Source organism: Humulus lupulus, chromosome 4 (genome assembly GCF_963169125.1).
Source record: "Humulus lupulus chromosome 4, drHumLupu1.1, whole genome shotgun sequence".
NCBI classification, from domain to species: domain Eukaryota; kingdom Viridiplantae; phylum Streptophyta; class Magnoliopsida; order Rosales; family Cannabaceae; genus Humulus; species Humulus lupulus.
Window position 1 is genome coordinate 222881846 of NC_084796.1, and position 23194 is coordinate 222905039.

General features: G+C 36.5%; 1 protein-coding gene across 1 annotated transcript; it reads right to left on the bottom strand.

Moving 5' to 3' along the window:
* Positions 1 to 9778: 9778 nt before the first annotated feature.
* LOC133832932 (protein FAR-RED IMPAIRED RESPONSE 1-like) lies at positions 9779 to 11557 on the bottom strand. Its single transcript, XM_062263206.1, has 2 exons — positions 11277 to 11557; positions 9779 to 10805 (listed from the first exon to the last, which is right to left on the bottom strand). The coding sequence occupies exons 1-2, from the start codon at positions 11555 to 11557 to the stop codon at positions 9779 to 9781; spliced, it is 1308 nt and encodes a 435-aa protein (XP_062119190.1).
* Positions 11558 to 23194: the final 11637 nt, after the last annotated feature.

Sequence of the window (23194 nt, forward strand, 5' to 3'; positions counted from 1 at the left end):
CCAGCCTGCCAATGTCCTTAAGAGGACTGAGAAAATGCCACCTCCCTCGAATCTGGCTGCTCCAAACACAACTCTGAGTCCACCTGCTCAGGCTGAGACTTCCTTGTCGACCATACCTCATGCTCCTCCTGCCCCCCAGGTCAATCCAACCGTTGGCTTACCTCCGAAGAATCTCTCGTCCTCAAAGACACCGCTGCTTTCGATTTCTACTCATGTTGATGAGTATGTGATCAACAACGCAGCTGGACCCCACTGAGCTATGCTATTCTCGGACGTTCTGTCTCAGGTGGGTCAGAGTTTTGGCAGCTTTGACGCCCAATGCCCAGGACTGCAACACTCTTTACGAGAAGAGCATCGAGCTCCATGTTGCGGTAACCTTTCTTCTTTCGGTATTAGCCGTATTTACACTTGGTCCATATGCTAATTTGATTTCTTTGTATGCCAGACTCTTGCTGTCTCTGCCCAGCTCAATTATAAGCTGGACAACGAGGTCCATTTGAGCATGTCTCTTGCTCAGGAGGCGAAGGATCTTCAGCTAAAACTGAGTGACGAGCTCAAGGCAACAAAAGCAAAGATGGAGGAGGAGCTGAGGAGCTAAAGGCCAAGTCTTCCAAGCTTGAAAAGATGAATGCCCGACTTGCGGAGCTTGAGAAGGAAAATGCTCGGGTCAAGGAGACCAATGCCAAGCTTGAAGAAGAGAAGGTCGTCACTTTCGAGATCATGGAGGGTGAAAAGACTCATCTCCTCGAAGAGTTTAAGGAGAAGAAGGATCGGGCAGTCGACATGGCCATGTACAGAATCTGGGCCAACAATGTCAACCTCGACACCAGCTTCTTTGGTCCTCTTGAAGCGAAGCTCGTGGCCCAATGGCAGGCTCGACTTGATGATGAGGAGACTGCTCGGGATGAGGCGAAGGGAGCCGGGGAGGATGCTGACGCTGAGAAGGCCAAGGAAGATGCTGAGAAGGCCAAGGAGAATGCTCCTCCTTCTTAATACTTTCCTCGGGGCTGCGTCCCTCTGAATCTTTTGTAATAGCCTTTTATGTTTGATTTATTATTTATGCCCATAGGGCCAAGACAATTCTACAGCTGGTACAAGAGCTGCCTTTTTATGATATTTGAGATACCATTTTTTGTTTTTATTTTAATATATATGCTTTACATTTCATGGGCTGAAATATTTTGCACAATTTATATTAAAGTGTCATATATGCTCATATATGCCTATTTATTCATACAAACATAGTTTGGATTTAAGCTCGAGGTTCAGTGCATTCATGCACAGTTTGCACGAATTATCTGCTTCTGATCTTGTTATTTGTCAAGGTCGGATATTACTTTTACCATGCACCCGAAAGTGCTTATATGGCTTGTAATGAAAATGGTTTAGTTATATCTTACTTTTTTAGTTACTTTTTCTCATCCTTGGTTAGCTCCCCGAGGTTATGAGGTCGAAACTATTGTTTTGCAAGATACTTCAGCCTCGATCTCGACTTAACACGAAGTGGGTTATGCTCCAACTTACTGTCGATTAGTTTTAGCTGTTCTGTTCCAAACCTATTAAGGCCGTGTTAGGTTTGTAATCCATACACTTATATTCTTATCTCTTGATAATTTGATTATGTTCACACTTTCTTATCTCGCGCATTTGGTCACGTCCAAACATATGTATGTTTTTGATAGTTTGGTTATATCCAAACTATCTTAGCTCGCGCATTTCGTTATATCCAAACGCTTGTATGTTTTTGATAGTTTGGTTATATCCAAACTTTCTTAGCTCGCGCATTTGGTTATATCCAAACACTTGTATGTTTTTGATAGTTTGGTTATATCCAAACTATCTTAGCTCGCGCATTTGGTTATATCCAAACACTTGTATGTTTTTCGTATATGCTTTTTATTTTTTCAAGATGATGGTATATGTACCACTAATGCCCCCTTAATATCCTATGAATGCGACCATAGGTTATTAAATTAAGAGAGATTGCAAAAAATACAACATATTAAAACGAAAACAAACTTTATTTGATAAATCCAAAATATAAAAACAGAATAGATAAACAAGCATGGTTATAGGCGACATCCTTCCTATACTATTGATAGTAAGGTCGTAGGTGCTCGCCATTCCATGCTCGTGGTACCAAACTTCCATCCAATCTTGCTAACTTGTACACACCGGGTCGGATGACTGATTCTATCTGATAAGGTCCCTCCCAATTTGGCCCAAGCACGCCAGCTGTTGGATCCTGCGTTGCCAAGAATACACGCCTCAGCACCAAATCTAATATGCCGAATTTTCTATCTCGAAATCTTTTGTTGAAGTACTGGGTAGCTCGCTGTTGGTATGTAGCATTTTTTAATTGAGCTTCTTTCCTTCTTTCTTCGATCAGGTCCAGATTTTCTTCGAGCTGAGAGTGGTTCGAGGTTTGATCATAAGCGAGGGCTCGAATTATGGGAATTTCGACCTCGATTGGCAACATAGCCTTGCAACCGTACGCTAGAGAGAATGGAGTATGTCCGGTTGATGTACGAGCTGTGGTCCTATATGCCCATAGGACTTGGGGCAATTCTTCGGGCCATCTTCCTTTAGCTTCTTCCAACTTTTTCTTTAGCGAACTCTTTAGGGTCTTGTTTATAGCTTCAACCTGGCCATTCGCCTGGGGATGGGCCACTGATGAGAAGCTCTTTATTATCCCATTTTTATCGCAAAAGTTGGTAAACAGATCGCTGTCGAACTGGGTACCATTATCAGATACAATCTTCCTTGACATCCCATATCGGCATATGATGTTCTTCACCACGAAGTCAAGGACTTTCTTCAAGGTTATTGTTGCCAAAGGTTCTGCTTCAGTCCACTTTCTAAAGTAATCTACGGCGACCACTGTGTATTTTACTTCGCCTTTGCCAGTCGGAAGGGAGCCTATGAGGTCGATTCCCCAAACCGCAAATGGCCACGGGTAGGTCATCATAGTTAGCTCGGATGGTGGAGCTCGAGGAATTGTGACGAACTGTTGGCACTTATCACACCTCTTGACGTATTTGAACGAGTCTGATCTGATGGTAGGACAGAAGTATCCCTGCCGTATGATTTTCTTGGAAAGGCTATGCCCCCCAGTATGGTCTCCACAGAACCCTTCATGAATTTCTTCCATGATTTTCTTAGCTTCGGATGGGGTCACGCATCGGAGTAGGGACATGGAATATCCTCTTCTATACAGCTTTCCATCTACAATGGTATACCTAGGGATTTGGTACATCAACTTTTGAGCCTTAGCCCGTTCTTCCAGGAGAACGTCGGTCTCAAGGTATTCAATTATCGGAGTCATCCAGGTTGGCTCGGAATTGATCATACACACATCCTCCTATTTTGGCTCGTCGATACTGGGCGCCGTGAGATGTTCGATTGGCAAGACATTCAGTTCGTCATTCTCGGTAGAGGTAGCAAGCCTGGCTAAGGCGTCCGCGTTCGAGTTCTATTCTCGGGGGACCTATTTTATCGCATAGAACTCGAAATGCTTCAATGCCGATTTTGCCTTTTCTAAATATGCCGCCATCCTCGTACCGTGAGCCTGGTACTCTCCCAAAATTTGGTTAACCACCAACTGGGAGTCGCTGTAGCAATGTATTGATTTGGCTTTGAGCTCCTCGGCTATGCGATGTCTTGCCAGTAGAGCCTCGTACTCGGCCTCGTTATTTGAAGCTTCGAAGTCAAATCTTAAGGCATAGTGAAATTGGCTTCCTGCAGGGGTGATCAAAATTACTCCTGCTCCCGATCCATTTTCATTAGAGGGCCCATCAACATAAAGTTCCCATAGCTCGCGGGCCAGGATATAATTTCATCGTTGGCCACGCCCGTACACTCCACTATGAAGTCTGCCAAGGCTTGGCCCCTAGTGGTCGTCCTTGGATGATAAGTGATCTCAAATTGTTCGAGTTCAACAGCCCATTTGAGTAGTCAACCTGAAGCTTCTGGCTTGGACAAGACTTGTCTTATTGGTTGATCAGTAAGTACATGGATGGGGTGCGCCTTAAAATAGGGTCGGAGCTTTCGAGATGAGTGTATTAGGATGAGAGCTAACTTCTCCATCAAGGGATATCTTGATTCCACCCCCAGTAATCTTCTACTAACGTAATACACAGGCCTTTGCACTTATTCTTCTTCCCGCACAAGTACCGCGCTTATAGCGTGCTCGGTCGTAGCAAGGTACAGGTACAGAACTTCTCCCGTAATGGGTTTTGACAAGATGGGGGGTTCTGCGAGGTGCTTCTTGAGCTCTTGAAAGGCCAACTCGCACTCCTCCATCCATTCGAATTTCTTGCCTCCCCTCAAAAGGTTGAAAAATGGAAGACAACGGTCTGTAGATTTTGAGATAAACCTACTTAATGCTGCCATCCTGCCAGTCAAACTTTGGACATCCTTACGTTTCCAAGGTGAAGGCATATCGATCATAACCTGGATTTTGTCTGGATTAGCTTCTATTCCTCGAGCATTTATAATGAAACCCAGGAATTTTCCTGAAGATACTCCGAAAGACCACTTCTGAGGGTTAAGTTTCATGTTATATCTCTGTAACACGGCAAAGCATTCTTCGAGGTCATCCACATGGTTATTGTTAAGTTGAGATTTAACTAACAGATCGTCAATATAAACTTCCATGTTATTCCCTATTTTTTCGAAGAACATCATGTTCACGAGCCGCTGATAAGTGGCTCCAGCATTCTTGAGCCCGAATGGCATGACGTTATAACAATACAGCCCTTTGTCAGTTATGAAGCTTGTATGCTCTTGGTCAGGGGCATGCATGGCAATCTGGTTATATCCAGAATTGGCACCCATGAACGACATGAGTCAATGCCCTGCCGTGGCATCCACGAGCTGATCGATCCGCGGTAAAGGGAAGCAGTCCTTAGGACAGGCCTTATTGAGGTCCAAGTAGTCAATGCAGGTTCGCCACGTCCCGTTAGGCTTCGGGACCAGTACCGGGTTGACTACCCAATCGGGGTAAAATGCATCCCTGAAGAATCAGTTTGCTTTTAACCTGACGACTTCCTCTTTAAGTGCCTTCTTCCTATCGTCATCCAATAGTCTTCGCTTTTGCTGCTTCGGCAAGAAGCTTTTGTCAATATTTAACGCGTGGCTCACTACATTTGGACTTATCCCTATCATTTCATAATGTGACCATGTGAAGACTTCCTGGTTCTTCTTCAAAAAGAAAATTAATTGCTATTTGGTTTCTTCGTGGAGGTTTTTCCCGACCTTTACCGTTTTCGGGGGGTCTGATTCTTCGAGCCTGATTTCTTCGAGCTCTTCCAATGGTTCGAGATCAGCTCTTGCGTCCACTCTTGGATTGATCTCTTCATCTATCTCCAAGACTGTCCCATCCTTAGTTTGAATAATGACGAGCGCTTGTGCGCTCGCCTGCTTCTTTCCTCTTATAGAAATGTTATAGCATTCCCTTCCGGCTAACTGGTCTCCCTTCAGCGTCCCGATGCCACTAGAAGTCGGGAACTTGATGGCCAAATGCCTTACAGACAAGACTGCCCCCAGCCCTACTAGGGCGGGTCTCCCGAGTAGCACAGTGTAGGCCGATGGTAGGTCCACTACTACAAACTCCATCATTTTGGGTGTTTAGACTGGGTAGTCTCCCAAGGTCACAGGGAGTTCAATGGATCCCATACAGGCAATCCCTTCTCCTAAAAAACCATACAACGTCGTTGCACAATCTTTTAGGTCACGAAGCGTGAGTCCTATCTTTTCTAAGGTGGCCTTATAGAGAATGTTCACTGAGCTCCCATTATCAATGAGAACTCGGTGAACCCTCTTGTTCGCGAGCTGGAGAGTGATGAACAGTGGGTCGTTGTGAGGAAACTGAACATGGGACGCATCATCCTCAGTAAAGGTTATAGGCTGAGATTCAACCTTTTGGTACTTTGGAGCTCTGGGTTCGGGTTCGGGTTCATAAGGGGACCCATTCCCAGTTTTCAGCTCGTTCACGTATCACTTCTGGGCATTCTTGCCCGATCCAGTGAGGTGAGGCCCTCTTGAGATGGTTACCACATCTTCTCCATCAATCGGAGGGGGTTTCTCTTCTTCCCTAGCCCGGGAATTATTGTTTTGAGCAGGCGGCAGCACAGCTGTCCTCTGGCTGGTAGAAGCCTGATTATTGTTCTGGTTCCTAACATACTGCCTGAAGTATCCTCTCGAGATCAGTCCTTCAATCTCATCCTTCAGTTGCCTGCATTCATCAGTAGTGTGCCCAGCATCTCTGTGAAATCGACAGTATTTACTGGAGTCTCTCTTGGACTTTTGATTTCTCATGGGATTTGGACGCCTGAAAGGGACCTGATTTTCATTAGCCAGGTAAATATTCTCCCGAGACTCATTGAGCTCGGTGTACATCTTGTACACGGAGAAATACATCTCCCCTTTCTTCTTCTTTCCCCCTTCTGCCTCAGGGTTACTTCCTTCATTCTTCTTTGTTTTGGAAGGGTTTTCGGCAGGGGGTTTCTAGGCTGACGGGTCCGCTGAGGTCGAGGCAGAGTTTATGTTTATCGTTGTAGTTATGGGCTGAGAGGGCATATTCAGCGTTAACCTCGCCTCTTCTATATTGACAAACCTCTGAGCTCGTTGATTAAACTAGGTTATGGACCTCACAGGCTTCCTCTACAGATATTCCCAGAGGGGACTTCCCAGCATTACCCCAGCTTGGACGGCCATTAAATGACCATTGTCGTCTACATCCCGAGCTCGAGCGACTTCCAGATTGAATCTTGTAAGGTGGCTCTTCAACGTTTCATTTGGTTGTTGCCGAACGTTGGTCAGGGTCGATGCCTCAGGTCTTACCCCAATCATGGCTCTAAACTGCTTCTTGAAATCTTTCGACAACTGATCCCAAGAAGTGATTGAATGTCTCTTATATTTTTCGAACCAGTTTTTTGCTAGTCCTGTAAGCGATGCTGGATATAACATGCATCTGAGCTCGTAACCCACATTACTTGCTCTCATTATAGTGTTAAATGTGCTCAAATGACTATACAGGTCAGATTTCCCTTCAAAAGGTGGGACATGAGGAATCTGAAACCCTTGAGGAAATGGAGTGTTGAAAATGTGGGGAGCGAATGGTTCGAGCTCCTCATCAGAATCCCCGTCTCGATTCCGACCTTGCTCATTCTGTAAGAGCCTAAATGCTCTTTCCAGTTGGTCAATTCTATCCTGAACTGGGTCCACAGAGGGTCTCGCCTGAAATTGGTTATCATTGATCACAATTCCAGGCTCGTGCCTTCGCAGGGGATCCTTGCGCCCATTTAGGCGATGTCTCAGATCTGGGTTTGAGGGATTACCACTACCCCGATTCTGATTCAGGTGTTCCCGCAAGTCAGGGTGGTTCCTTTGGCTCCCAGTATTTATACGCCCTTGTCCATACATACTGATTGATCTGGTGTTCTCTGAGTCGTCGCTGGCATGGCTCGTCGCACGATTGTTTCGAGATGGATTCCTTTCTAGCTGCCTCGTCTCTGCACTGCGAGACCGAGACATTTGGCTTCTCGTAGGCTGGGCGCCTCTCTGTTCTCTAGCCGCTTCTCCATTACCCTGCTTCTGTCCAGCCCACCTTTCCCTATCACCCTGAGTCGGTTGTGTGTTCCTCAGAGGTGGCGAGGGATATCTTATTGGTCATGGAGGGAACAGTATGGGTGATGGTGGCTGCCACCCATTTCGGGGTCTAGATGGTCCCGAGTTCGCCTGTGCTGGCTCAGTAACATTCTGCCTGTTACTAGGATTCTGAGTCCGAGCCTCTACAGGGGCTCGGTTATTCCCAGCTTCAGCTGGTAACTCAATAGTTAAGTTAACCGGAGCTCTAGCCTGGGTGTTTCTTCGGGGCCTCGAGGGAGCAGGTTGCTCTGCCGGTGGCAGAGGTTGCTCCGTTCTTCTTGTGGCAGCGTTTTTACGAGGTCGCCCACGAGGCCTACAGGGAGGAACATGAATGTCCCGCGGAGGTGGGGCTTGGTTCTCAGGCAGAGGTTGAGGCTGAGTAGCCTGCGCCACCGCAGCTAACCTAGCCAGCTCCTCATTCCGCTTTTTGGCCTCAGCCAACTGTTTTCTTAACTGTGAATTTTTTAGTTCCACAATGGGGACATACCGCTTGGGATTATAATACATGTCCTCATCGTCCCTGGGAGTCGGAGGTGCCGGAGGTCCTCAAGAATCGGAGGACTCACTTCTTTCTTCTAGTTCTGGATTCATCATTGGCTGCTTCCCAGGGCGTCGTGGATAGTTTTCTTTGGGAATATTCTGATCATTTGTGGCCATAGCTAATCAGGGATTGTACTGCTTAAGGCTCTCAATGAAAGCACCAAACTGTTGACGCCATTTTTCGTCAACTTAAAATGTATAGCAATTAAACAATAGGAACTATGGCGCAGATAAATAAGATGGTAGAACAACAAGAATTTTACGTGGTTCAACAGTTAACTCTGCCTAGTCCACGAGTCTATTTTATTAAGACTTGGAGTTTTCTGGAAATCCTTCAGGGATGAATTCTCCAGAATTTCTCTCAGTACATCAAAAGATCTGTCCTCTACATATGTTCATGAACTCTCTATTTATAGAGAGTTTTCAGGGTTCATTCCCACATATTTCGGGAAGATACTCCTGCTTATTAATTAAAGTAATGACATTAAATATTGTAACTCCTATATACAAGGAAACATCCCCTGAAGACCAGGGGGCGAATAACGAATTTGTTAATATCCCTTTAATGTTGGGATGTACAACAATAAATATCCTTAAACGCATGGAACGCGTTACATCAGATGACCCATTAAATCTTTCGAGGTCGCCAATCAGTATCATGTCGGTCCAGGTCTATAGATAAATTACGAACTAGCCGTCTTACTCCAAGACCAGCTCGAAGCGGGTAGATACCACCGAGGCTGTTACATTTCGAGCTTGTACTCTTTTTAAGCTCGAGCTACTTGATCCGAAGACACCCGACAACGGATATGCCCCGATGCTATGCTCTTTCAAGCTTAGAAAGAACTTCGAGGTTAAATTTCTTCGAGGTTGCCATCTTGATTCGAGGGTTTGACATCTGGGCCACGAACATGCGTTTTAGATATCTCGCGTTCACACTTGACGAGTCCAACTTTCGAGGTCACAATCTTAGGTCTCGAAATTTGGGTGTAACAAATATGAAGAGGTGCATTTAATATTTACACATATATTCAATATTTAATTGTTCAAACTAATTATTAGTGTAGATCCTAATTATGCAAATTAATTGAATTTTCACAATTCTCAAAACTATATTTAAATTGCTTTTTTTTTTAAATTAGCCCTATTTTTTAGCCGAAATTAATTATAAAAAAATATAATGACTTTAAACCCTAATTATGCAAATGAATTAACTTTTCCAATTCTCAATACAATATTTATAATATTTGGAAAAAAAAACAATAATTAGCACTATATTTTTGTAGCCGAAACTAATGATAAAATATATAAATAAGATATAATGACTTTAAACCTTATGCAAATGAATTAACTTTCTCGAATCTCAATACCATATTTAAAATATAGTTTTTTTTTAAAAAAAACAAAAATTAGCCCTAATTGTTTGTAGTCGAAATTAAAATTACAATATAAAAAGTGTTTGTAAACAATTATACAAAAGACATCACTACTCATGGATTGATTTTTTTTCTTCTTCTTCTTCGAATGACCATTTTTCTTTGTAGTTGACTTTGGCTGCATAGGACAATTCCTTGAATCATGTCCAACCTCACCACAATACTTGCAATGTAATAGTGATTTTTTTGGCTTTCTCTTCTTTGCACCTCCAGAGAATGATTTCGACAAACTTGCTGTAGTTGGTCTGCCTTTTGTTTTTTTTAATCTGAGAGTCCAAAATATTATTAGGAAATATTACTTCATCATTTTGAGGATGTTTTAACTGTTCATCTAGTGGCATTTTTTCCAATTCTGCATTCAACTCTGATATAACTTTCATAGCCTTTTGAAATGCTTCTCGCGATCTTGTAGCAAGGTACGACATGATAGTAGTTTGTGTGGTTACACCACCGTACCTAGAATTTTCAATAACTTCAAGATGACAACACTTTCTTTCATTACCTTGAGTTAACAGTTGAACTTGTTTAGCATCTTTTAGCCAACGTCTATTGACCAAACAAATTGGCAAACTTCTTCTCTCCAAATTCTTCAATGAAATAAAAATATGTCTACATGGAATTCCTTTTGTCTCAAGAGAATAGCAATCACATCGCACATCATCCCCATCGTTGGAGATTGACACTTTGCGCTTTAATCCAGAACCAATATATTTTTTTACCAAACAAAGAGTGTAACTTGGTATCTTATCATCCTTCAAGACAATATAATTATCGCCACGTCGTATCTCCTTTATTATCCTTGTAAAAATTTCCCTTGTGAAAATTGAAGAAATTTCATCTGCCACACACGACATAGTTGTCTGGTTCAAAACTAGTTCAGTCAAATTATTTTTGTAGTGTTCTTTCATCTCGTTGTAACGTAACATAGATAAATCATGATCAAAGTGTCGTATAAACATCCACAATGGTATTTTATTTTGCAAATCTCTTTTCAAGAATGAATTCATAGATTCGCATCTACCGGTAGCAGTAGCTCCACCAAAATAAATACCACGAAGAAAAGTATCTGCCCACTGCTTTCTTATGCCATATTGTGCTTCCACCCATGCATTTCTTGTCAATCTATATTTATTCACAGTCACTTTCCAATTATCCTCCCATTCTTCCTCCTTGTAATACCTATATTTTTGTAAAACAATAAAAATATAAATGTTTTCATATTATAATTGAGAGAATAAGATAAAACACCATTTAATGTATTACTTGAAAATAATTTTTTTCAATTCTTAATGGAATGCTATATTGTGTACATGGTGCATTGCATTTTTTAGTATACGCCACGAGCAAATACGATGTGGAACACCAGGCATAATATTATCCAGTGCTTTGTTCATTGCTTTACAACCATCCGTCAAAACTGCTGACGGCATCTTACCACCCATGCACTCTTAAAATGTTTCCAATACCCAATCATATGTGGTCGAAGTCTCATTATCAAGAAGTGTAGCTCCAAACACACACATTTTGTCATGATTATTAGACCCAAGTAGTATTACTAATGGCTTTTCCGTACCTATTGAACAAAAAATTAATATGATATTTGAAATTTAACTAAGAAATCAATATAAGGTAAAATAAAATTAAAAATACCTATTGGTTTTGTAAGTAGAATCGAAAGCCAAACAATCACCAAATAATTGGTAATCAACCTGGGAAGTCCCGTCAGACCAGAATAAATTTGTCAATCTATTTACTTTATCTACATCATACTTGTAGAAAAACATGTTGTCCGGCCCTTTTTTTGCTTCGAGAAAACCCATTGCTGTGGACGTGTCACAATCATCCCAAGTTGAATATCTTTTACAGATTCCCTTGTACAAGTCATATTTTATACATCCCACATTTTCCCAACCTTCATGAACTTCTACCATGTAATTCCAAATTTGGGATGTCTTAATTCTGGCTCTTTTCATTGACATAACTTGTTCCCTCATCTCGTCCCTAAATATTCTATGAGATCTAAGAAATGGTTTTTCACGAAAGAAGGCAAACTTATGGTTGTGGTGGTAATTAAAACACTTAGTAATCCAGCTATTAGTTTCCCTATTTAAATTTATTCTAAACTCTACATTATAACCTGTTCTTGTTAGAGCACGAGCTTCTTTACACCTATTATCAAGATTACAATATTTTTGTTCTCTAAAACCTTCATTTGAACACACCCAACTTCTAATGTGTAAAATACCTTTTTGTCCTCCCTCTTCAGTTTTTTTCTAACACTAAACCCCATCATTTTCGCATACAAAAGAATAAAAAGATTATGCTTGTTCAATACTTACAAACTCCTTCCCTTCGAAGTTCGAAAACTGTATATGTTCTGGTTCTTTGTCAATATCCAAAAATTGAAGCAAGCTCCTCCATTGCACAATATCAGGTTCCGTCCATTCTTTGTTAATGCCATATTCAACATTGTCTTCTGGTACATCTTCATTATTTGTCTCTTCCAAACGTGTTCCCCCAGCAGGGTCTACTTCATGTTCAGAAGATAAGGATTTTGTATCTTCTTGTTCAGCTTCCAAACCATTTTCGTAACTAGTCATTACTCCAGCCTATTCCTTCTGATTTTTTTTTCAAATGGTGTGTAACACTATTTAATATTTTTTATATTTAAACTGATTATATTATTAAAATTGCATCAATTAATATAATTAGTGGGGCGATTGAAAAGTTGATGCTTATAAAATTCAAAATTATAATAGCATTAATTAATATAATTAGTGGGGTGGTTGAAAAGTTGATACTTACAAATTTCAAAATTAAAATAGCATTTAAAATAATTTTGCAATTTTGAAAATATGTATAAATCCAATAATATTTCGAAATTTTCATTATAATTTTCGAAATTAGGGTTTAGATAACCACAGTTGTGCAATATTAATTTTTTTTATTTAATGCTAGGATATAGATAGTTGGTTAGAGTCTTTGAATATGAAGATGTGCATTTAATATTTAACATATATTAAATAATTAATTGTTCAAAATAGTAATTAGTGTAAACCCTAATTAATGTATAATATTATAATTGTTATAATTTTTTTTTAAAAATACTAAATCATTTTTGAAACCATTGTGATGGGAAGTTGAAAAGTTGTAATTTTAATAATTATATATAATTTTTGGCATAATAATAGGTAATTTAAAAATATGTGTAGGTTCTATGAACCTTTGCTTTGTAATTAAGAAATACAAAAATGTTTAACCAATAGAACTACACTTAAATTTTTAGAAATTATAATAACATTTAATATAATTAGTGGGGTGGTTGAAAAGTTCATCCTTATAAATTTCGAAATTATAATAACATTAATTAATATAATTAGTGGGGTGGCTGAAAAGTTGATACTTACAAATTTTGAAATTATAATAGCATTTGATATAATTTTGAAAATATGTATAAATCCAATAATATTTCGAAATTTTCATTATAATTTTCGAAATTAGGGTTTAGATAACCATAATTGTGCAATATTAATTTTTTTTATTTAATGCTAGGATATAAATAGTTGGTTAGAGTCTTTGAATATGAAGATGTGCATTTAATATTTAACATATATTCAATAATTAATTATTCAAAATAGTAATTAGTGTAAACCCTAATTAATGTATAATAATATAATTGTTATAATTTTCAAAATTTTCATTACAAATTTTGAAATTAGGGCTTAGAGAACCACAATTGTGCAATATTAATGTTTTTTTATTTAATGCTAGGATATAGATAGTTGGCTAGAGTCTTTGAAAATGAAGATGCGCATTTAATATTTAACATATATTCAATAATTAATTGTTCAAAATAGTAATTAGTGTAAACCCTAATTAATGTGTAATAATATAATTGTTATAATTTTCAAAATTTTCATTACAAATTTCAAAATTAGGGTTTAGAGAACCACAATTGTACAATATTAATATATTTTTTATTTAATGCTAGGTTATAAATAGTTGGTTAGAGTATTTGAATATGAAGATGTGCATTTAATATCATTAGTGGGGTGATTGAAAATTTGAAAGTATTATATTATATTTAAACATGATAAAAATTAATAGGATTTAGATAATAACAATTAAAAATTAATAAAAAAATAGAGAATATCATAAATTAATATGGGAAGTTCAACAATTTACATCCATAATAATTATCTTTGATAAAAAATTATAAATTTTAAAATATTATTGGAATTTTTTTTTAGAATGGTGACTTTTCCGTTATAACTATTAGCAAAAGATGAGATATGTAGAGAATATAAGAGGAGGAGATCTATAAAATATATAGAATCAACTTGTGTGTTCAAATAAAATAGAGAGAATAAAAGACATCAATGGAGTTGTTGTGTTTTAAAAAAAATATATATTATAGGTACAATTAATAATAGTGGTTGAAATATGTTACATGATAAAAACACAGGGAATATAAATAGTGGTCACTTGGTGAGATGGATAAGCTACTAATTTTAATTTCCATTAACATGTTTTTTTTTTAGATTTAAGAAAGGTAACAGAAAAATTTTAAATTTATTTTTCTATTAATAAGTTTAAATTAATATTATATTTTGATTGTTTTATTAAATTTTCAAAATTTATTTTGGTTTTTAAGAAAAATTAATTAAATTTTTAAATATCTTACAATCATAAAATTAGAAAGTTTTATCTTATCTAGACTCTCAAATAGTTATCCTATAGAGTAATATAGAATTGTGACTTTAGAATGTGATCCAACCTCGATCTTATATTACTCAAGATCTTAATTATCCAATAACATTATATCAGGCATAGTAGTGAATTTAGAAGGGGATCCGATCCCGAAAAAATATTACTAGATAACATTGCACTAAACAGACCTAATTATGACATAATGAACTGTTCCAACGTACCCTAGTGAACCAATACTACCGCTAGGGTCTCATATAGTTGTCATGCTGAGTAAGATAGAGTAGTGAATTAAAAAAGAGATCTGATCCCGAAAAAATACTACTAGATAACATTGCACTAAGATATAGTAGTGAATTTAGAAGGGGATCCGATCCCAAAAAATTATTACTAGATAACATTGCACTAAGCAAACCTAATTATGACATAATGAACCGTTCCAACGTACACTAGTAAACCAATACTACCGGTAGGGTCTCATATAGTTGTCATGCTGAGTAAGATAGAGTAGTGAATTTAGAAGGGGATCCGATCCCGAAAAAATACTACTAGATAACATTGTACTAAGATACAGTAGTAAATTTAGAAGGGGATCTAATCCCGAAAAATTATTACTAGATAACATTGTACTAAGCAGACCTAATTACTACATGATGAGTTGTTACAATGTTAACTAGTTACCGAGATAACCTATACTATATGTAATAATATACAGTGCATTATATTTTTTTCAACTAATGCTTACATTTTTCTACTTTTTTTCTTTTTCATATTTTAAATAATACATATAAATAATAATTTTTTAAAATATTTAAATAAATACAATTAAAAATATATATAAAAAAAAACTTGTTAAAATAAGAGGCTTTTTCTTAAAAAAAAAAAGACATTATTTTTTTAAAATAATGATGAAAATAATATAAAATTAACTTTTTGAAATTAACAAAAAAAAAAGAAATTAAAGAATGTCAATAAATGATTTTGAGAAAAAGTCTTAGAAATTAATATAAAATTAATTTTTTGTTTAATTAATGGGTTGTCTTTATATATTATTGGAGTGCAAATATAATGTCCCTAATATACAAATATATATTTTTTTATTTTGAAACAACAAACAAATTTTAATTTTAAAAATTTCAATTAAGGTTTTTTTTTTATTTTAATTTCGTTTTTTATTATTAAAATAATTCTCATTATTAATAAAATCAAATCAATACTATAATTTGGTTGATTTATGAAATTCTCGAATTTTTTTTAGTTTAGGGATAAGAATTAATTAAATTTGTAAATATCTACCAATAATAAAATTATACAGTTTCACCTTATCAAATTTGCATTTAATTTCATTTTTTTAAATTTGTTGACGCGGTTCTTCGGCAACAGATAATTATACTAATAAACGGGATGGATTAGTGCTTGATAATGAACCGTAATATGTAAATATTTATATTCCAAACTGGCGAAAATAGTATTGGGGGAAGGTTATAACTCCTTTCCTTTTAGGTGGTTCGAAGGTTAAAATCCCTCTAGTCCACCAGCCAATATTATTGATATATCTCTAGTATCCCTTACAGGGTGTTTCTTTACAAACTAGACGCCAACCCCTTGCAATGCCCAGGGTCTCCATATTTATAGGGAGAGGACACCTGGGTGTTGGTAAAGGGGGTCATCCCGTGATCTTCTTACCCATCATATCACATCTGTGACACTTATGATTAATTCCTAAAACCTGACAATGAAGTGTTGTCTAATCAATAGGTAAGGGGGATAATGGGCCGCATGGCCCAAACCAGTCGTGGGGCGCCTAAACACGCACGTTTATGATGCGTGTCCGAGAATTCAAGAATGGAGTGGACACGTGATGTCTGATATGCACACGTTTACATTGCGTGGTTGACTTCATAAATGGCCGGGGGTGTCAATTCTATGCCGCACCTCGAGCTTGATGTAGTTCCAGCTCGTGGTGTCCACACTGCTGACCCGATGCCTTCGAGTATTCTTACTAACCCTTTGACTAGCTCGGGCTAACGAGGTGGAGACTCATAACAGCAGCTCCGGGTAGGTGGCTTCTACGTGGCGGATAGAATTATGCCATTTTCCAATTCGCTAATAACCTGTGGATATTTAGGGCGTACAAAATTCATTAAATCAAAAAATTGTGGTATTTGTATTAAATGTCTTAAATTATTATTGTTATGTTCTATTTATTTTTTTAATGCATTTAATTGGTCAAATTTGTAATTAAAATTATAGTGGCTGAAATTAATGGGTGATTTTTATTAAAAATTTAATATTAAATTATAAAAATTGGTAGTAGCCGAAATTAATTGATAAATGATTTAAAAAGACAATATTAAATTAAATGTTGCTATATGATTACTAATTACATTTGGGAAGTAACAACATATTAACTATTTATTAATTAAATTAAGAAAGTGTGGTTCTTGTATTAAATGGCATACTTTAATATTGTTATTATTTTTTTCGGTTTTTGAATTTTTTGTTTCGTTTTTTGTTAAATGCATTTAATTTGTGAAATTGCTTATTAAAAAATAGGTGGTCGAAATTAATGGGTGTCTTTTATAAAATATAAATAATATTTAATTAATGTGAATGCATGATTAGTGTTTACATTGGGAAGTTACCACATATTAATTATTTATTCTTTCAATAATATTTTATTATTTATTTTAAAGGAATCCAAAATATTTTATTAAGAATGTGAAAGGTTGCATTGTTTCTTCATAACACACACTATAAATATATTACCATATAACCTAAACCGATTGTGCTATTTTTTTTTTAAAAAAAAATCAAGTTTTACAAACATTCAACTACCATGTCTATCATCAACATATCAGATTCAACCTATTCAAATAATGAAGATAACTCTTCACCCTTTCATTCCAAAGATGATGAAGTAAATTCTCCATTGAAGAAGATCAAGGTTGAGAAGTTTGACAATGATGCAAAGTCTCAATTGAAGAATGTCAAGACTGAGAAGTTTAGAATATCAAGACTAAGAATTTTAGCGGTGGTGAGAAAGATGTGAATCCACTTGATGCTCAACTAGAGTACAATCCAAATGGAATATATTTCGATATTATGTTCCAAAAATTTAATGAAAATGTCAGTCGTCTACTTGAATTGAAGAACAACATAGATGAATTTGTTCGAGAGATGACTAGATGCACCTTTGCGATGCAAACTCTGCATGAATCAGTGACCAACTATTTTGATCCAGAGAGGAAAAAGAACGAGGTGTGGGAGAAATATTTGAAGGAGAAGGAGAAGAAGATGACAAAGAAGAATGGCAATTTCTAAAAGTGTTTTTTTTTGTTTTGTTTTAAATTTATTGTTTCTATGTGTTTACTTAGGTCTTACTATAATATTCTTATTCTATTATGTTTTAAAAAAATATTTATGGACATTTTCTTATTAGGATTTGTTATGAATAGAAACTTTTTTTTCTTTTGTGTCTTCGGATAAAATCTTATTATTATTTATTTATTAATAATGTTAATAATTTTGTTTGAGTGAAATTGTCCAATTTTTTTTAAAAAAAATTAATGCTGAAATTGTATATTGATTTTTCAGTTTTTAACTTAAAATTTTAATTAATAATTAACAATTTATCATTAACCAATCTCTAAATTAATGGATTTTATAAATTACCTAACCAATTATATTAAATGAATATATTTCCTTATTGGACAATATAGAATTAATGAATAAATATCTAATTTCACAACAACAGAATTTGATTTTCCCAAGAGAATACAAAGAGATGCTTCTTTTAAAAAATCAAAATAGTTTTTTAATGCTAGCCGAATTTTTTTTTAATTAACACATACCAAAATTAATGCTTTAAAAAAAGTTTCAATTAATTCCCTATTTTCAAGGTAAAGAATATCAATAGTTATTGGTTATGATGTAATCTTATCAATAAATACTCATTTATTAATAATAGAAAATTTGAAAAGTTGTATTGTTTTGTAGTTTATGGAAAAAAATGAAGAGTTATATTGATTCATTTTACCTATAATCAAAGTAGTTTTACATAAATCAAAGTTTTTTTTTCTTTTTAAATTTGTATTTTATACTGTAATATGGAAAGTTTTATTTCTTATTTTTGTTTTGATGTTCTATTATTGTTAGAAAAACCAATAGTCATCCATTATTTTAGGGTACATAAAAATCATTAATTAGTTGTGATTTCCAATATAAGATTTAAATAATAAAATCTCAAATTCGAAATAATAATTTCGAAATTAAAATTTAATACGTTAAAGAAATTAAAAATATATATTTCAATTAGTTCATTGGAAATTACATATACTTTCACCAAATAATATTTAAAATGCTACATTGGAAATTAAACAAACTTATTTCGATCAACAATATAAAAATACAAAAGTCAACCAAATTACTACTCCACATCTCCCTAATTATTGATTACATTACTACTAACAATGATATCTTGATTTTGGTCTTCAGATATTTGAGATGCTTCACATAGTTGTTGTACAAAACAATAAATAAATAAAATTAGATAAACATATACCAACTAGATAATGTTTCATACTGTAAAATTATGAAATTAATTAAGATATACCAACCAGATGAAGACGAAGTTGATGGATAATATTATTTGAACCATTTAACCTATCTCTAGATTCAAGGATCTTTGTAACCAAAATATTTTACAAACCAACAACCATTGTGAGCAAAGCATTTATTTTTGCCGCCCCAACCTGTAAAAAATAAACTAATATAAAATTTCAAAAATAATTAAAATAATAATAATAAATAATACATACACATTTTACATGGTCTGGAATTTGAAGGTTCCCTTTGTTTACATCTGATGGTATATTAATGGTCATTGCATCACCATCTTCATTAGGTATGACAAAACTCCATGGTGGGATAGGAACATCACGGTCTACCTCATCTACACATACATGGTTTTCGTATTCCTAATTTTTAAATAAAAAAATATAATCCAAGTGTTCTAACATAAACATAAAATGAGATCTCAATCATAGACACATATATAGATATGAAAATATTACCTTATAAAAAGAAAAATAAGACTCACTATGAAGACAACGTCGAGTTCTACTTTCGAACATTGAAGAGGACGACTCCAAACTTTTCATAGGAGATCTATACCGGCGAGCGCGATCTAAAAGCAATTTGGACCTGATTTGATTAGGAGACAATGAGTTATCATAAAAATTTTGTCTCTTCTTTCCAACCCTTCCTTCTAAATCCTTACATCTACTTCTTTTATTCTTCATCCCCTTCCCCTCTACTCCCATGCATTTTCTCTCTCCCCCTCTATTTTTTTCCCCACACGTTTTTTTTTCTTCTTTCTCTCCTTCACATGCTCACAAAATCATGGTGCAATTATGATTTTTTTATGTTTATTTTGTTACTTTGAATGAAGAACAAGAAGAATAGAGAGTTTAAGAAATGAGTGTGCATTTATTATGAAACCCTAATTTTTAAAATTTTAAATCACTTCAAAACTTCAAAAGAGAGCTTACCTCTTATTGGTTGGAATCACCATTCCTAATGACCAAAAAAAATGCAATTTCGAAATTAATGCCAAAAAAAAATAATCCATGCAAAAAAAAAAAAAAGAATCTTTACTTGTTGGTAACTTGATGTATCAAGTCACCTACATGCTATGTCAGCATATTTGCACATTTATCTAGGTATCCATGTGTGGGTAATACCCATTGAGAACTTTTCCATATATATATATGAATGTGTTATTTCCATGCTGGAGTTGAAAGCATGAGGTGTATGTTGGAAGAGCAGGGATTATGATTGATTTATGAATGCCATGGGCATGTTTTTAGCACTGCAGTGGTTTGTGAATGTAGTGTGGTAAGATTGTTCCCATGGGGAAAGCTCTTGGTATGCTCATCATGTTTGATGGGTCAAGTTATTGACTGCAGATTCAATCAGCAAGATTGTATCCAAGGAAGATAATGAGACCTGGTGATGATTATACAGAGGCTGGGAATTACATCCAGGGTTTGAGTTCTTCATCTGTCCCTCAAAATTTCCAACAAATGTTTACAGATGTGCAATTAAGATTGATGAGGCAAGAGGAAGAGATTAGGTGTTTGAAACAGCAGCAGGTTTTGTCAGGGAACACTTCTTCTTTTGCTATGCCAGGAGTGGCACCAATTTTGGCTCAGCCTAGGGTTGAGAACAGATGAGAATTTCTTTGTGGAAGATTTCAGGAGTATTACCCTCCAGACTTTGAGGGAGGCCTAGATCCATTCAAAGCTGAGCAATGGATGGGCATGATCAGTTCCATCCTCGATAGTATGGGGGTGGTAGGTCACGATAGGGTGATCTGTGCTACATATGTATTGCGGGATGATGCTCGAGCATGGTGGGAAGTAGTATCCCCGACACGAGACACAGCTGTAATGGATTGGATAGAATTTAGGCAGTTGTTCAATGAAAGATATTACTGTGATGCAGTCAAGACTGCTAAAATGAATGAGTTTCTGAACCTCGTTCAGGGAAATGCAACAGTAACCAAGGATGTTAACAGATTCGATGGGACTCGGAGGGAAAGGTTTATCCAGAGATTGAATCCCAGTATAGCTCAGGGCATCAGAGTCGCCCCAATGCATGAAATCTCTACCTACGCTCAAGTGGTAGGGAAGGCTCTTACTGTTGAGAGCACAGGAAATCAGACTGAAAAGGAGAGTGCTGAAGAGCACGGAGCTCAAGCAATGATACCTCCATTTACTAGTACGAGCAAGGACAAGGATTGGAAAGTCTACCCATAATGCACTCGGTGTAAGAGGCATCATCTAGGAGAATGCCAAGCAAAGGCATGTTTCTTTTGTGGAATGGTTGGGCATTTCAAGAAGGATTGCCCAAGGCGAAGGAAAGATAAGCAAAAGGGGGTGGACAACTCGACTCTAGTTTTGGTTGGTTCCTCAGGGGTGGTAGGTTAGCTTTCTAGTTCTGATTCTTGTATTGTGCTGACTAGTTTTGGTGCCATGTTGTTCTTTGCTTGTTACAGTTAGAGAAGCATAAACTTATTATACAGATCGCATGGCTATGTTGTGAAGAGTTAGATTATTGTGGAAAGAACTCATCAGTTGTTTTGATAAAGTTTGTTATGACTGACTTCAGTATGAATCTGAATATGGATTGGTTAGCCAAGTATGGAGCAATGATAGCTTGCAAGGAAAGGATAGTAACTCTTGGGTTTGAGAGTGGGAAACCCTTGTGATAGCTGGCACTGTGCATGGATCTTGTATTTGTTATGACATATGTATTTAGAGCTAGAAATCTATTGCAGGAGGATGCATAGAACTCCTAACTAGTGTGGTGGATACCACTTATGTTGTGCCAGTGAGATCAGGACAAGCTGGATTAGTTTGTAAGTTTTTGGATATGTTTCCAAGGGATTGTCAGGATTACATTTACACAAAGAGATAGAATGGTGATTGGATTGGTGTCAAGGACGGAATCAGGCCTAGGGCACTGTATTGAACGGCTTCAGCAGAGTTGTAAGAACTAAAGGCTCAGTTATTGAGTAAGAAGATATTCTCCAAGGTGGATCTTTAATCTGGTTAGTACCAGTTGAAGATCAGGAAAAAGGATATGCAAATGACTGCTTTTATATTAGATAAGTGCACTAAGAGTACTGAGTTGTTTTGCTGGATTAGATGAACATAGTATTCAAGGATTATCTGAATTGGATTTATGGTCTTCTTGATTGACGGTATTATGGTATACTCTCAGTTGGATATTTGCCAAGGTCAAGAAACGCCTTAGGGGCAGGAGTTTCCTTGGACTGGCATGATATTATATGTGTTTTGGGAAAGAGTTATGAGTCTTCTTACAGATCAGAACCAGTTAGTAGGTTGTTATGACACCACAATGATAGGGAAAAATGGATAGCCTATGCATCATGTTAGTTAAAGGATATGACCAGAACTAGAGTAGAGTTATTGGTGGGCCAGGTGGCCAACGTTATGTTTGATTTACTCTTTCAGAGAGGATCAAGGGAAAACAGTTAAGTGACCCATAGATGGGAAGAATTGAGGGGAATGTCTTAGCTGGATGAGCTAAGGACTATTCAGTGTCAGGTATGAGTTTATTGTGGTAAAAAGGGATCAAACTTGGGATACGATGGACACTGGGATTAAACGAGGGATTCTTGATGAATCTCATACTGTTATTTTATTCTCTTCATCCAGGCATTATGAAAGATGTATTATGGTCTGAAAGTTTTATATTGGTGGCTTAGGATGGAGAAAGACTGTAACGCCCTGGTCACCCTAGAACAGTTACGGTGAACTGTAAATTTAACTCGCTACCTGAGTTCTTTGGTTAAAAACGTGCTTCTAGGTATTATTAACCGGCTAAGGTGGAAAACCAATCAAAAAGAAATGATATATTTTATTTAGAACATAAAACTATTCATGGGCCCATAAAAAACATTTACAAGTTATTTACAACTCAAAATGGTCATTACTGTTTAAATTTACAACCCGCCAACCTAAGCGGAAAAAATAGGGTAAACCCTCTAGTTCCTCTGAGAACTTCTTGGCCGTGGTGGTCAAGCAGCCGCATATGTACATAGCATCACCTAAGCTCTCCACTCAAGGCTGGGTGAGCTTTTCTTTCCCTTTACCTGCATGACATAGCACCCATGAGCCAGAGCCCAGCAAGAAAAACACCATATAGCGTGAATATAATATCAACAATGATCATAATAATCATTCAGGACTTTCAGTCCAAAACAGATGAGTAACAATTGAAAATTCACTAAGGTGGGTTCCGTTCCCATCAGCCATGTGACGATAGGGTCA

Bases quoted from the DNA above. Each gene is read 5' to 3' on its own strand.
- LOC133832932 (XM_062263206.1), bottom strand. From the start codon at position 11,557: ATGGTAGAAGTTCATGAAGGTTGGGAAAATGTGGGATGTATAAAATAT. The intron at 10,806-11,276 runs GTATTTTTAATT...ACAAAAATATAG, and splicing joins TCTACTTACAAAACCAATAG to GTATTACAAGGAGGAAGAAT.